This window comes from Acinonyx jubatus, chromosome A3 (genome assembly GCF_027475565.1).
Source record: "Acinonyx jubatus isolate Ajub_Pintada_27869175 chromosome A3, VMU_Ajub_asm_v1.0, whole genome shotgun sequence".
In the NCBI taxonomy this organism is placed as follows: domain Eukaryota; kingdom Metazoa; phylum Chordata; class Mammalia; order Carnivora; family Felidae; genus Acinonyx; species Acinonyx jubatus.
The window spans coordinates 29,370,297-29,386,221 of record NC_069388.1 but is presented as its reverse complement, the minus strand read 5'-3'; the positions used below and the strand labels follow the sequence as shown (position 1 = coordinate 29,386,221).

The window sequence follows — 15,925 nt, the reverse complement described above, 5'->3', positions numbered from 1 at the left end:
AAGAAGAGAGAGGCTGTCTTGTAACTGCTGATGTGGGTGGTCTTCATAGAGTTCCACACCTGGCAACAGCATTATGCCAGGGTTGGGCTTGGGGCTGGCTACACTCATCTGAGACTTTCTGCCCTGAGTGCTTCCCACTGAAGCATTGGGCATGGGGGTAGGAGGTGGACCTAATTCCCTCCAGCAGCCTATGTACTAATTCTACTTACATGCAACCCAGTGCCTTGAAAAGCCCTGAAAGAAATCTAGGTCTGTGGGTTGCCGCCAAGTTGAGAAAAGAGAACATTGTAAATGTAATATATATCTCTTTTCTCCTCTAGGATTGTGCCTCTGGACAGTGAAGATAGCTTATATTTCGTGAAGACGGTAAGTAGAGCTGTTTTAAGTTAGCTGGCAGAGAATGGCCTCTAGAGGGACATCTGCAAGGGGTGAGATAGGAGGATGTGGGATTCTTGGGCAGTCCGTCCCTTACCTGAGGAAACTGGTCTATTCGCAGGAGCATTTCAGCTGCAGAGGGAGTGGGGAGCCTGTGCTTTCTGAGGGTGCCCAGGCAGCTGTGCCAGGCCCACCACATCATACCCCCATGCCTAGGCTCCCAGGGCCCAGAGTCTTAGCTGGAGGCTAGGAGAGACACTTCTTCCTAAAGTTAGGAAGGCTTCCTCTAAGTGACTGTGATTGCTCTGACCTCATATGGAAATGTGAGCAGAGGACAAGCCTGCCTCAATACAGGCTGAGTTTTCAGTGGCTTCTCTGTGTTCCACAGCCTGTGCTGATGCCCTTATTAACAGGGGTCTGTGAAAATAAATAAAAACAAATAGATAACAACAACAACAAAATGGGGCCTAAGCCACCAGTGAAGAGGGTGGTCAGAGCAGAACTTTCGGACCCATGTGCTGGGAGCACACTGATGGGCCATTTGGGTGGTTTACAGATGCAGAAATATAGGTCCCCAGGTCAGCTGACTGGCATGGCTTAGGGGAGCAGTTTCTAGATTAGTTGCTCCTGGTCACAAGCCAAGTCCTCCGTTTATCCCAGTGCATCCTGATGTGTAGATGATCGGCAAGCAACGCCTGAGAGGATAGTGGCCCATCCAGCCAAGAGTCTGGTTGAAATAGATATGGGCACAGATTATGCCTTGAGTCTGTTCTACGGCTACTGCCCAAGCCTTAATTCCAGTGAGCTTTTAGTCACCAGGAACTTGGTGCACAGGTGTGGATGATTCCGTGCAGATGCATGCCCACCACCATCACCAGTGGAAAACAGTCGTGTTATCTAAAGAAAGTAGTACATGGGGCGCCTGGGTGGCTCAGTTGGTTAAGCATCTGACTTTGGCTCAGGTCATGATCTCACGATTTATGGGTTCAAGCCCTGCATCGGGCTCTGCGCTGACAGCTCAGAGCCTGGAGCCTGCTTCAGATTCTGTGTCTCCTTCTCTCTGCCCCTCCCCCACTTCTGCTCTGTCTCTGTCTTTCAAAAATTAAAAAATTAAATTAAAAAAAGTAGTACAAGAGGGGTAACTTTAAGGTTGTAATTTCTCTTTTTATAATGTATCTGTTCCCTGTATCTGTCACCATTTCATATTGATGTTTGTTTAGATTTTATTAATTGACATAATCAAGAAGCCAGGAAATGCTTTCTGATATTAAGTGATAGTACTTTATCTCCTTGCCAGACGTTAAGCCCTGACTTCTCTACTTAGACTGTTGTGCAGTGCTTTGGAAGGTGCTTTGCACAATAGAAGGTAGTCGGGAGTCCAGTGGAATCATATTATTGTGTTAAGTATGCATTCAGCAGCTGCTAATGAAATAAGAAAGAAGAGAGAAGTTGTTGTTTTCAGTCCAAATCCTGTCCTCCCTTCCAGGCTGAGATGAGGTTCTGCCTTTTAATTTTCTCTCTCCCCTTCCTCAATATCAGAAGCCAAATATGAAAGTAAGGTATTGGGTATAACCCACAGGATTGTCTTCCTGATTGATCTAGGAACCAAAGTGGTATTCTCATTGCCACTTAAGAGAGACCACATAGCCCAGGAAGGTTTTGTATCTTTAGATGTTTAAAATTCTTTGGAGCAGATTAAGATAAAAAACCCCAGTTGTCAGACCTACTCAGAAAGCTAACTAAAACAGGGGCGCCTGGCTGGCTTAGTGAAGTGTGTGACTCTTGATCTCAGGGTTGTGGATATGAGCCCAGTGTTGAGTGTAAAGATTACTTAAAAATAAATCTTAAAAAAAAAAAAAAGAGGGGCACCTGGGTGGCTCAGTGGGTTGAGCATCCAACTTCAGCTCAGGTCACGATCTCACGTTCCATGAGTTCAAGCCCCGTGTTGGGCTCTGTGCTGAGAGCTCAGAGCCTGGAGCTGGCTTCAGATTCTGTGTCTCCCTCTCTCTCTGCCCTTCCCCTTCTCTAGTTCTGTTTCTCTCTCTGTCTCTTTTTAAAAAATAAAATTATTTTAAACAAAAATTTATTTTAAAAAAGAAAAGTTAACTAAACTATAAAAGCCTACCTGTCATTTTTGTACATTCTTTTTTCATGATGACATGAGAAATTAACAACTTCGGCTTTAACTCTGTTTTTTTCCCTCAACTCTTCTGCTGCTTTTTTGTGTTTAGGGATCTAGCAATTTCTTCAAGAGCCCCAGGTCTCTTTTGTCTCTGTGCTGAGGGTGGTGCAGGGGTCCCAGGCAAGGACAAAGATGTGTGAAGGTGGGCTCTGCTTCAGGAGCTCTGCACCTGGGCATTCATTCAGCAACGTCAGACCAGGAGGAGACAGTACCTGAGAGGGCTCCTTGTGCCACTCATCATGTCCCTCACCAGATTTTCAATCTTTCTAGACCCTGGCTCTGGTTCATACTATTTTCTGCATTTCTTCTGCTAGATTCCTCCCTCCCCCTCCCCCCCCCCCGAATTGTTCCATTTTCATTAGTTTTAATATAAATTAGGACTTACTTACCAGATATTCAAGAACTCTGTTGCTCCAATTTTTTTCCAGCCTGCTGAAGGCTCTATTTTATCTTGCCATAAAAACTTATATAGTTTTCTCTTAATTTTCTTGGTAGTGAAAGAAGCATTTGCAGGTGTCAGTATATACCCAGAAATATCCATGAAGACTTATGTACTAAATGATTGACTACCTTTCTAGGCTTGTCCAGAACTTGAGCCCAAACCAAAAAAGGAGTTGGTGAGCGTATTGATGTGCCAGGATGTGAAAAGTATGCGAGGGTACAAAAAAAACCCTGGAAGAAACGCCCTCAACTCTGAGAGGCCAGGGCCTCATCACAATTAAGAAGGAAGGCTGTTATGTTTCTCTTAGGGAAGATAGACAATTTGAGGGACTTTATAGAAGAAGCATAAATATACTCCACTGGCCCAGAGCTCCAGGATGGCTTATTCAGTTAAGCATCCAACTTTTGATTTCAGCTCAGGTCATGATCTCATAGTTTGTGAGTTCGAGCCCCACGTTGGGCTCTGCTTTTGCAGTGCAGGGCCTCCTTGGGATTCTCTGTCTCCCTCTCTCTCTGCCCTTCCTGCTCACTCTTTCTCTTAAAATAAATAAATAAACTTTAAAAGAAAAATGCTCCTCTAGCCCAAGTGTGTCTCTGATGCAGTGGCGGTTGCAGAGATGCCTGGGTAATGCTGAGGTTCTCTCCCAGTTCTGAGATGTAGTTCAGGATGACTTTCGTTTTCCTTAGAAGCTCTTGAGTATTCTTTTGAAATGTGCCTTAAAGCAGCATTTTGTGGTCTGTTTCTTAAAGGTCTCTCCCTGAAAGTTTAAGACTGACAACTGGCCTAACTCTGTTTTCTCATTTGATATAGGCTTGTATGACTGTCTATGACATTCCTGACTTGCTGGGAGGAAGGGGGTGCTTAGGGTCTGTGGTCTTCTCAGAATCCTTTTTGACATCTCAGATCTTGGTTAAAGAAAAGGGTAAGTGTTTATAAGAGGTCTTTAGAAAGCAAAACTTGAGTTTTTTTGGTTTGTTTTGGCAAAATAAGTTATATATAATTTCATAGTACATATGTATATATAAATCATATATAATAATTATACATTATTGTATATTGTGATCTAATTATACATAATGTGTTATTAACATTAATATATAACATTATTTTCACATATACAGCCTTATTGGTAGTTAGGAAGAAGCAATTTTAAATAATAATTAGATCCTTTTTTTTAACCTTTGCACTACCTTGATAAAAATTAAAAGTGTAGATAAAAAGGACTGATTCCCAGGACTCTTCATTTAAATGTGTAATTCTATTTGTTGTAAGAAAAGTAATAGAGTTAATATCACAGGGAAAACTTTATTCCTCCCCTCTTAGTCTCCCTGTCCCCAGATGAGGAGGTTTTAAATTTCTGAGAGCATAAGATTTTGTATACTAATAAGAGGATCCCTCGCTCCTGAGAAGGGGAGGGGGTGTTAGCTGTTGGGCCTATAAGGTGGGCCAGGTAGTGAGCAGTAACTAGCATGTCTGTGGTCTTCCTGCAGATGGCACTGTTACCACAGAAACCAGCTCCATAGTCCTGACAGCCGCCATACCCAGATTCTGCTCCTGGCTGGTTAGTGTTATTCATCCAATGGAAGTGGACTTAAATGTGGAGAAATCGGGGAGAACATCTGAAGAAGAGCCTCTTCATTGGGTCCCTGGTGGGGTGTCAGATCCTAAACTAGCTGTTGTTCAGGAATGGAAGTTATTATCTGAGCTCTTTGTGTTTATGCAAACGAATCTAGTTTCTTTAACTCTCTCCTAATCTTGGGAAAGTGCCAAACGAAAGGAACTAAATGATTTCGGTCCCTGTTAAATTATTGAAAGAAAGACGTTAACACCTTCATGTTCCATATGAGGACACTGAGGCTAAGAAATTGACCAGCCTGTCTAAAGTCACACAGATAGTGCGGAATAGATCACATGGCTCCCTTCTCTGGTCAGAATGGTTGCTGCTGAGTTTTTACAGCAATGATTTCTCTACATGTGGAAGGGTCCCATCTGCACCAGTGGGACTTGGTCTGAAACTATGGTGCCGTGGGACACAGAAAGTATGACAGTAATGAGTGAAGTAATGGTCTAAGTACCTATTTTAGACTCTGTTTATATTGTTCCTACAATTCTGACATGGAAAGGGAAGAATCAGCCTCAGAGATGAACACATTTAAAGGAGAATGCACTCAAAATATTTTAATATGTTCTCTTCCCTTCATCCTTACAAATAGTTGTTTTTCCCTAAAATATAATTGGAGACAAAGACATCATTTCCACATATTGTAGGCTCATTTAGCTGGACCTCAGGTCCCAGTGAGAGAACCCACCATGGCTTTGGGCTCTAAGACTTGATGACTGGCAGCCAGCCAACTCTGCCAGCCATCAGGGCCTGAGAGCATGGGATTTGGTCGAGGGGCTGCCCTGTCTCCTGGAAATATTTGAACATGGGGGAAACCTAGCAGAATTTTACCCTTGAAGTAGGAAACTGAAAATTTGCACTCCTTTTGGATACAGGTAGAAGATAATGAAGTAAAATTGTCTGAGAAAACTCAGCAAGCAGTTAAGGTAAGCAGCCTTTTTATTCTTAATGTTAACATTGTATCAAAATGAAATGTAAACAATTTATGAAGATAATTTGGAATATTTCATTGTAGAGCTGATCTGAAGGATATGTTCCTCTCTGTCTCAATTCCTGCTTGGATTCTTCCCCTCCTGGCAAAGCTCTAGAAATAACCATTTCTGTCTGTCACTGCCCCTCCCCTGCTCTCACTGTGTATCTCTCAAAAATAAAAAAACATTAAAAATTAAAAAAAAAAAGTGGGGGGGTGTTGACGCCTGGGTGGCTCAGTCACTTGAGCATCTGACTTCAGCTCAGGTCATGATCTCGTGGTCCATGGGTTCAAGCCCCTTGTCCGACTCTGTGCAGACAGCTCAAAGCCTGGAATCTGCTTCAGATTCTGTGACTCCCTCTCTCTTTGCCCCTCCCCCACTCATGCTCTGTCTGTCTCTCTCAAAAATAAATAAAAATAAACCTTAAAAAAATTTTTTTAAATAACCATTGAATGGGATGCACAGTTGGAGGGGATTTGTTCCGCCATTTAGGCCTTTTGGTGTGTTGTGGGGTTTTTTTTTTTTAATGTTTATTTATTTATTTTGAGAGAGAGAGGAAGTGCGAGTGAGGGGAGGAGCAGAGGGAGAGAGAGAATCCAAGTAGGTTCTGCACTGTCAGTGCAGTGCCCAGCGTGGCCCTATCTCACGAACCACAAGATCATGACCTGAGCCAAAATCAAGAGTTGGACGCCCAGTTGACCAACCTATCCAGGTGCCTCTGGTGTGTTTTTTTAAATCTCCCTGTACTATTACAAGCAGATCTCAGGTTGACCTAGACATATAGAACTGAGAGGTCAAGGCTTTGGGCCAAGGAGAACTGCTTCTGGTGGCTAGAAATCCACTGGAGCATGAACAAGCATAGCAGGCATTGGTGCCTGGACTCAGAGAGGACCTCACATTCTTTTCTTCGGCACAGGTCAAGAATGCCAGTAACATGACAAAGAGCCAGGCAGTGTCAGAGGTGTGGAAGAAATCGGGTATATCTGAGGCTACTAAGCAGCTTTGTAGATAGACAAATGGGCAAAACTTTTGATTCTGTGAATGTTTATGCTATGAATCATTTACTTTTTGTGATTGCTTGTTTTTAAAGGGGGATGCCTGTTTCCTGGGCACTTTTCTAACAGGAGGAGAAGGAGCATATCTTTATTCCAGCAACCCACACTCCTGGCCTGAGGAAGGTGAGCCAGCCGTTACTGTTCTCTTCCTGACTGTGTCTGGGTTCCACTTCTGCAGGTATTGGCATGGGTGTTGTGAGAAATAATACATCAGATATTTGAAAAGATTTGTTGGCATAGAAGTATTTTCCTACAACCTTTCTCCTTTTATCCACCCATTTTGCAGATAGGAAACCTGTGCTCCGAAGGGATGGGCCCAGAACCACAATCTGGTCCTCTTGTTGCCTCCTGAGGATTGTTCTCAGAATGGGCTAGAGCAGTAGCATGTTCAGAAATGGAATCTGTGGACCAAAGTCTGGATTCGTTTTCTATTGCTGTATAACAAATCACCACAAATTTAGTAGCTCAAAACAATACATGTTTATGATCTCACAGTTCAGTAGGTCAGAAGGATTCATGTTGAGTTGAGGGTCTCATAAGGCCGAAGTTAAGGCATCAGCTAGACTAGACTCTTGTCTGGAGACTCTGGGGAAGAATGTGCTCCCACGCTCATCTAGATTATCAATGGAATTCAGTTCCTTCAGACTGTAGGACTAAGGTCCCTGCTTTTTGCCAGCTGACAGCCAGGACCATGCTTAGCTCCTTCTTGCAGAGGTCTCCACCCTGTGACAGCCCTCCCCCATCTCAGCAATGAGAACCTCCCTTGTGTTGTTGAATCTCTCTTATGCTTCTGTTCTGTATAAATTCCCTTTCTATACCAGCCAGAGAAAACTGCTTTTAAAGAGCTTGTTGTGATTAGAAGCCCACTCAGATAATTTCTCTTTTGCCATATAATGTTACATGAACACAGGAATAACATCAGGAGATGAAGGTCACGGGAGCCACAGTCTACCCTCTGGCCCCCCATTCATCCCTCCCATGTGCAAAATACAATCACCCCTTCCCAAGGGCCTCATTTCATTATGGTAATAGTTCAAAGTCCTAAATCTCACCAGGCTCACAAATCCAAAATCTCCTCATCAAGATCATGTAAATCAGGTGTAGATAAGCTCTGGCATGTAATCCAGTAAGTACAACTGAACACAAGTCCTCTCCAGCTGTGGCCCTGTCGAACTAAAGAGACCAGTTATCTGCCTCTGCCTTCCCAACACCCAAGGTGGCACTGGTATAGGATAACAGTTACAGACATTCAGCTTCAAAAATGGGGGAAATAGAAAATAAAAAGGAGTCATCAGCCCAAGGTAGCTTTGAAATGCAGCTGGGCAAACTCCAGAGTCTGGATTAGGTTTCAAGGCCTGAGAATAGTCCTCCATAGCTCTGATCTCTGCCACCTGGGCTCTTGGTTTCAACTAAACCCTTAGTGTTCCCCTCTGGGCTTGTGGCTACACCTTGGTCATCCTTTTTCGTAAAGGTGGCACTTTGTAGCTGAGTTTTATCAGCTTCTTGCCAGTAGAATTTTGAGAATCCAGTAATCTCTTTTGATTTATACTCTCTCTGTCCCTTTCAGTCCAAGCTGGCAGTATTTTCTGCTGACCCAAGATTCTCAAGAACCTTGTTGGTTTTGCATGGATTTCATGGGGATTCATTCCATGCTCCTTTTTGGTTTCCCCAAAATAACATTTTCTTAGTCCTATTCTTTCTCTGGTTGATACAGTCATTTTGTAGAGGAAGAGTTGTGACTTACTCCACAAATTTCTCAACCTCTATTATGCAAATCCCCTTTCTGGATAATTTTTTCTCCTTGAAAATATTTTGTCCAGTGGCAAATTCCTCTCTCTGTTCTCAGATTACTGGCTCAGCTTCTGCTTCTCCATTCACGGAGGAGACAAAGCACAAGGAGTTTTGGTGTTCCACAAAATGCTGGGGGGAGTAAGTAATAGCATTTGCTGTCATGCCTGTACTACAGCCCCTGCTTGCACTTCTGCCTATCTAGATCTTGGTGCAGAAGACCGGTGTTAGGAACCCTTGTTGAGGGCAGCGGGTGCGTCACAGTGCCACTAGCCTTGGGGCAAGATTGCATAGTGTTTCAGAAGCAAGTTGTAGAGGCAACACAGAGGTGGTTGTGCTCTGTCATAGTTGAGCCAGTTATAATATTTATCAAGGATGTTTGCCAAAATTTAGTTTGCACCTTCTTAGCAAAGGGCCTCGTTAGAAAAATAATTTTAAATTGTATTGAGTTTTCCTGCAGGATTCAGTGTATCCTGAGGTTTCCACATAAAGGGCACAGCCAGGGATTTCTGGAGCCCTATTAGTCACACTCTTTTGAGAGTGCACTCTTAGTTTCAGAGGGAAATGTAGTTTGAATTAGGTGATTTTCTGAGGCAGAAAAATTAAATAGGAGCAGAGAATTTAAACAGGAATCTCCTCTAGCTATCTGTTAAGCTTTTTGCCACTTTGGAGCTCAGGTCAAGTGGGGCTTCGAGTTTGTACCACTTAGGGCTCTCTTAAGGAAAGAGAACACAAAACATGTAGGGCTCTTCTCAGGCCTTGGAAGGGGGCTTGGGCAGGTGAGGGGTTCTGAAGCTTCGGTGTCATTAGGGTCTTGGTGAGTCTCTCTCTTCTTGAGACTATGATGAGCTTGAAATGTATCTGTTCCCATTCCCCAAAGGCATTTAAAAAGCTCTTCATTTGGGAGGGGGGATGGTCTAAACGGGTAAGGGGCATTAAGGAATCTACTCCTGAAATCATTGTTGCACCATATGCTAACTAACTTGGATATAAATTAAACCATAAATAAATAAAAATAAATTTAAAAAGCTCTTCAGCATGCATTGTCTTAATTGAGCTTCTTGTCCTGAATCCCATAAGTGAAAACTTGACTGAGGTTACAACTGCAAGTTCAGGTAGCTCTGGAGGGTGGACTAGGTCTTTTTTTTTTCTTTTCTTTCCTTTTTTAAAAAGTTTTTATTTTATTTATTTTGAGAGAGAGATCGAGCAGGGGAGGGTCAGAGAGAGGGAGAGAGAATCAAAAGCATTCTCTGTGCTGTCAGCACAGAGCTGAGCTGAACCCAAGAGTTAGACGCTTTAACCCTGAGCCACCCAGGCGCCCCTCACAGTGTTTTTCTAAAATCTGGACCAGGTCTTCTGATTCTCAGTCCAGGGTTGGCATTTCGAACTACATATAGACAAGAATAGTACTTTCTTTACTTCTGCATCATAGCAGCTTCCTGTTCATTTATGTCCTTCATGTGTCCTTCTCTTCCCCACCCTCAGGGTGCCCAGCTCCTAATCCTCAGGAGCCTGCTTAGGGTTTTACCACATATGCCTATATCCCTAAACAAAGTCTTGTTTTTGAGTGTAACATATATAATCACACACTGTGTATTCTTCTGGGACTTGTTTTTTTTTTTTTTTTTTCTCACTATTCTATTCCTGAGACTTCCCCAGATTATTATGGGTAGCCATATGGTTCATTTACTTTCATGGCTCCATAGGATTCTTTTATATGAAAATGTGCTGTTTATTCTTTGACTGTTGATGGTTTTTGAGGTTATGGTTTTTTGCTATTGCAGACAGTCCTGTCATGAGCCTTCTTATACCTGTATCCTGGTGCACATGGCACCAGGAAGATGCCTTAAACACAGCTTCTTTGCTGTATAATCATTGATATATGTTGTCTCAGGCCCCTGACTTTCCTGTTACATTCTGGCTGGTTGGTATGTTGGCATTCCTTGAATGTTTGCCACTTTGATTGCTATTGTTTTTTAACTTACCTAGCTGTAGAATTTTCTATGCTTTGCCTCATAAGATTTCTCTGCACCACGGAACTAGAGGGGAGGTCATGTTGATGTGGAATGTTGGGGTTTGGAAGTCAGTGGTCAAGAAAGAATTCTTGAGACATCTTCAGTGCAAAAAGGTGGTTTTATTAAAGCACGGGGACAGGACCTGCGGCAGAAAGAGCTGCCTTGGGGTGGTGAGGAGTGGCTGATTATATACTTTCGAGTTGGGAGGGAGGTAGGGATAAAAGTAAGTCTTTGAGGAATTTGGAAGCAAGAATTCCAGGACCTTGAGGGGCTAGCTGTTGTTAGGATAAGGTCATTTACTACTGTCTAGTAAAACCTTAGTCATGAGACCCTTTAGGTATATATCAGTGGGCCATATGTTTGGAGGATGATTGTTAAACATATATCTTGGAGGAAGGTAGACATAAAGGAAGTTTCCAAAGGGATTTTTTACAGGATCCTAGAGGTCTGGCTAATGTCAAGCTAAGGTTGCCTTTTGCCTTTAACAAAGTATTAACATCAAGGCAGCTAAGCTCCTTGGGGAAGGTTACTCTGCCTGTCTCTAGTACTTGTCACTGGGTTGTAAGTTAGAAAGAAGTTTACTTTTTTTCTTTTGCCTTTATTCTCCACATCAGTGTGAATAGCCCCTGGCTGAAACACCACAGATTTCTCCTGTTCTCACCAAACTTCAGTAGAATTTCTCAAATAGATGCTTCTCAAGTTTTGTTATACAACTTTGGTCCATTAATAGAGTCCTTAAAAAGTTGTCTTAGCAATTAGTCCAGTTTCTTTCCCTCTCTGTTTCTCTGCCCAACATGGGACTTGAACTCACGAGCCCCCAGATCGAGTTGCATACTCTACTGACTGAGTCAGCCAGGTGCCCTAACAGTTTCCTTGTTTCTGGAAAGGTGCTACTCCACTTCACTGTCTTCTCACTTGCATCGTTCCTGACCAGAAATCCACCTCTTATCTTTGTTCCTTTTATAGCAGTTCTCTATTTTTCACTCCAATGGCTTTAGAAAGTCTTTCTTTTTATCACAGATTTTAAGCAATTTTATTTTTATGTGATTTCATGTGTTTGTTTGTTTTTTTTCATCTTCCTTGTGCTTGGAAATCGTTTTGTGTCTTGATTGGATGGATTTAGTTTTCCTCAAATTGGGAGGGGTTTTTTGGCCTTTTTTTTTTTTTTTGGCACCTCCTATTCTGGGGGTCAAGTTGCATGTCTTTGCTGCCTGGAGTTGCCCCACAGGCCCCTATTGCTCTGTACAATTATTTTCAGTCTTTTTTCTCTTTGTGTTTCATTATGCATAGTTTCTATTTGTATGTATTCTAATTTACTAACTTTCTTTCCTGCACTGTTGTTTTGAGTTTATTAAATTAACATTTGTTAAGTGAAGCACGGAGTACCTAAGGGTGAGCCAAGTTCAACAAAAGACCATGAAAGAAATTGAAATAGAGAAGTTTATTACTCACAAATCTTGAAGGAAGTACACGCAATGGCATACCTTATGCCTCCAAGAGCACATAGGAAGGACAAAGCAGAGTGCAGATGGAGAGGCAAGACCTGGGGCACATGCCTTTATTAGGGTAGAGTGCTTTGGGGTTCCCAGGCTAAGTCCAGATTGGTCAATTCAAACCAATAAAGCAGGGTTTTGGTAAGCACAAGGGGATAGCCCTAGAAGGCAGGGAAGACTTTTTTTTTTTTTTTTAACATTTTATTTATTTTTGAGACAGAGAGACAGAGCATGAACGGGGGAGGGGCAGAGAGAGAGGGAGACGCAGAATTGGAAGCAGGCTCCAGGCTCTGAGCCATCAGCCCAGAGCCCGACGCGGGGCTCGAACTCACAGAGCGTGAGATCGTGACCTGAGCTGAAGTCGGATGCCCAACCGACTGAGCCACCCAGGCACCCCCAGGGGAGACTTAATAACAAGAGCTGTTGGGGAAGTCATGTCAGGAACTTACATCCTCTTGTGACTCTACGGGCTGCTACATAGGGCTTGCCTGATTTTAAGCCCCTTTTCCCCCAGGCCTCTTGGCCAAACAAAATGTATACATAGGCAGCAATATCCTGGAGTAGCTTAGCTAAACTTTGACAACTATCTAGTTATTAATCTCATTCAGTGTATTTTTCTTCTCAGACATTGTATTTTTCATCTCTAGAAGTTTGAGATATTTTTTACAGCTTTTCATATCTCAAGTTAACATGGTTCAGTCTTCTAGCTTCTTCAACATATAGGATACCGTTATATTAATTTTTTTAATGTTTATTTTTTGAGAGAGAGAGAGACAGAGCATGAGCAGCGGAGGGGCAGAGAGACAAGGAGACACAGAATCTGAAGCAGGCTTCAGGCTCTGAGCTGTCAACAGAGAGCCCGGTGTAGGGCTTAAATTCACAGACTGTGAGATCATGACCTGAGCCAAAGTCAGAAGCTTAACCAGCCAAGCCACCCAGCCCCTATAATAATTTTTTTAATATACTTTCTTCTAGTCTTATCTGGCCTTGCTTTTAAACTTTGTTAGCCAGGTGGCAGAACAGCATTTAATTTAGGGCTAATTTTACCCCACTGCTGAGGCAGAGGCCTTCTGAGTACTCTACCAGACATCCCTGTGAAATACGAGGCTTTCTGCTGTGGCTGGTGGGAATGGGCAGAAAGTCTCATTCAAGGTATGGGTTGATGTTCATTGTTTTACATAGGAATATCCAGTTTTTCCAGTACCATTTATTGAAAAGACTCCTTTTTCCTCGATCTGTCTGTGTACCTTTGTTGAATATCAGTTGACTGTACGTATTTACTATTTCCTACAGGCTTCAGTGAATGGTTGGCTCTCAGGCAGCTCCTTCATTGTCCCTGTAGGGCTTTAAAGAACACGGAGTGTTTTTTTCTACTGAGCAGAGATTGTTCAGCATTGAGGCACAGGGACGCCAGTCCCATCGGCACATGGGGCAGTGGACACATCCTGAGAACTCTGGTTCCCAAGCTGAGTCCCACCCTCCTATGCTGCGAAGACCTAGGCAGTGGGCAACTGCTAATCTGCTGACTTCATTCTGAACCCTCTTGTGTGTTCCCTTGTGTCCACATGAAGCTAGCCAGGGATGCCGTAGAGAGAATGTCCTCTGCAGCACTTAACGTGAATGGATTATATAGCTGCATATTACCTACAGCATAGATGACTCAGGAACAGATGTTGAGAGTAGTAAGCAAATCACAGAAGGACACATTTATTAAAATTCTATTTATAAAGGGGCGCCTGGGTGGCTCAGTTGGTTAAGCATTCGACTTTGGCTCAGGTCAAGATCTCACGGTTCATGAGTTCAAGCACCACATCAGGCTCTCTGCTGTCAGTGTGGAGCCTGCTTCATATCTTCTGTCTCCCTCTCTCTGCCCCTCCCCCACACTCACTTGCTCTCTCTCTCTCTTAAAAATAAACATTTAAAAAAATTTTAATAAAAAAATAAAAGTAAAATTCTATTATATGAAAGCAAAACAGATGAGACCAAATAATGAATAGTTTATAGATACACTGAAATACATTAAAATTATATGGAATTCGGGGTGTTGGTTCCCTCTGGGTAGAAGAGAGAGAGCCATTGAGAAAGGACATTTGGGAGGCCTCAAAGGTACTAGCAGTGCTGGATTTCTTAGTCTGAGTGGTGAGTGTACAGGCGTTGAGATTTTGTTGTTACTGATTTTCTTTAAACCATACGTGTACATTTCACACACTCTCACACAGAATGAAAATTATCCAGCCATTGTATCATAGTTCCTCAGCAGTGATAGATGTTCCCTCTTCACACAGGCTGGACCACTGGAGGAGTTTTCTTTGTACAGCCAGTTTTCTAAAGGAGGAAAAGCCAAATTCTTCATTGGCACTTGGTGTCTTGTTTGCCTGAGGGCTCATCCTTCTGTTGGACTCCTGATGATACAGAGGTCAATCAAAGACAGAGCCAGGCCTCAGTCCCCTGCTTCTTGGGTAGTGAAGGGGAACTTGCTCTTACTTGGGGTTTTTAGACTCACAGAATGGAGAAGGAATGAGAGAGGCCATTCAGTAAGGGCACTGGGGATGGGACAAGGAGCCAAGGAGATCTCATCAGGAGTTGGCTCCCATGGTCACTGAGAAACCCCTACAAAGGCATTTCCCTTCAGACTGAAGTCTGACAGTCATGAGTCCAGAGCAGATACTCGAAGTGTCTTTACTTCATGTGGATTAGGATCCAGAGACCAGGTAACAGGCACTCGGCCACCCAGTGAGTCACATTTCATGTGTGCTCTGAGGATAATGAAAGTTACTGCTCCCAGAGCCAGGCCGAGGGGTCGCTGTGACACAGGGCAATCTCTTTGCGCCAGTACTAAAATCAGTTTCTGTTTACTGTGTTCTTGCCCTGGGCCAGGCCCCAAAATGAGTGCTTTTCCAACACTGCCTTATGAATTTCTGTCTTCGTCTTTTCCATTTTATTTCAAGCTTGAGTCTAGAGAGAAAGGAAATACTGGAGATGACCTCTCACATCTGTGCTCTTTTCTGGAAGCTTTGGAAGGATGTTGAGATTTGTCTAGGAGGCCTTTGAGTGGCACTGTTCTTGCTTCTGAGAAGCGTCTTGTTGGAGCTACAGAGGTGGAGGGTGAGCCCAGAACCTGGAAGGGTACCGATACTAAGCAGTAGTAGGGGAGCAGTTCTTAACCTAATACCCGTTGACCTCTCTTTTCTCTGTAAACAGTAGGTAGAGTTATCTTGTGGCTAGAATCAGTGAGGTCATGACATGAGGAGAGTGCTGAAAATCTTGGCTGGGACTTGGGGGAGCTACTAGAGGAGCTGAGAGAGCAGAGGAAGGACTGCGGCAGTGCTGTGGGCCTCTTGAGGCTAAGAAGCAGAGAGAGCACATCGTCAGATCAGCCATAGGGAGCGATTTGGAGAGAGCCAAGTGGGGAGAAGCCGGGTAAGAACAACCAGAGGGGCCCAGGTGCCACAGTGCCTTGGCTGCACTGCACATAGTTCTGTCACTTTGGGGAGAAACTTATCTAAGCTTGTGTCTCCCCATCAGTCCTGTAAGAAGAAGATTACTTGTTAAATTTGTTGGGAAGATGGAAAACTATAATGTATATGATGTGCTTGGTGCAGTTAGTGTAATTAGTAAATACTGAGCAGAATCTGTTCCCATCCCCTTCCCTAAGAAAACAGAAGTTAAAGTATGCCCTGTCCTGGAAGATCTGCCCTAGATGTGGGTGAGAGGAAAGTCAGAAACTTCTGAGCAGTAGGGGAAAACTGGGGGCCTGAGGTTTCAAAGGCTCAGTGACATCAGAGGATAAGATTTGGGAAGTGAGGTAGCAAAAAGGATGATAGGATGTTGCACTCCAAGAGTAGGTTCTGGAGCTGAAGATTTCAGAGGTTAAGATTTCCTGGGTTCTGTTTTACTGCTGTGGCATTGGGATTGAGGAGTAGTGTGTCCAGAATGGGGTGTGGGTCATCCCCTGGATCTCTAAGAAGGGATGGAAGTCTTGG

The 15,925-nt window shown here is 43.4% G+C and overlaps 1 protein-coding gene across 3 annotated transcripts in view; it reads left to right on the top strand.

Annotated features, from left to right (window-relative positions):
- Nucleotides 1–15,925, top strand: part of DNAAF9 (dynein axonemal assembly factor 9) — a 130,562-nt gene that overhangs the window by 63,056 nt on the left and 51,581 nt on the right. For all 3 annotated transcript variants that reach the window (XM_027069661.2, XM_027069660.2, XM_027069659.2), the window contains exons 16-20: nucleotides 321–366; nucleotides 3,810–3,921; nucleotides 4,490–4,560; nucleotides 5,496–5,546; nucleotides 6,682–6,769. In XM_027069661.2, coding sequence (XP_026925462.1) covers nucleotides 321–366; nucleotides 3,810–3,921; nucleotides 4,490–4,560; nucleotides 5,496–5,546; nucleotides 6,682–6,769 — 368 coding nt within the window. The remainder of the gene's footprint in view (nucleotides 1–320; nucleotides 367–3,809; nucleotides 3,922–4,489; nucleotides 4,561–5,495; nucleotides 5,547–6,681; nucleotides 6,770–15,925) is intronic.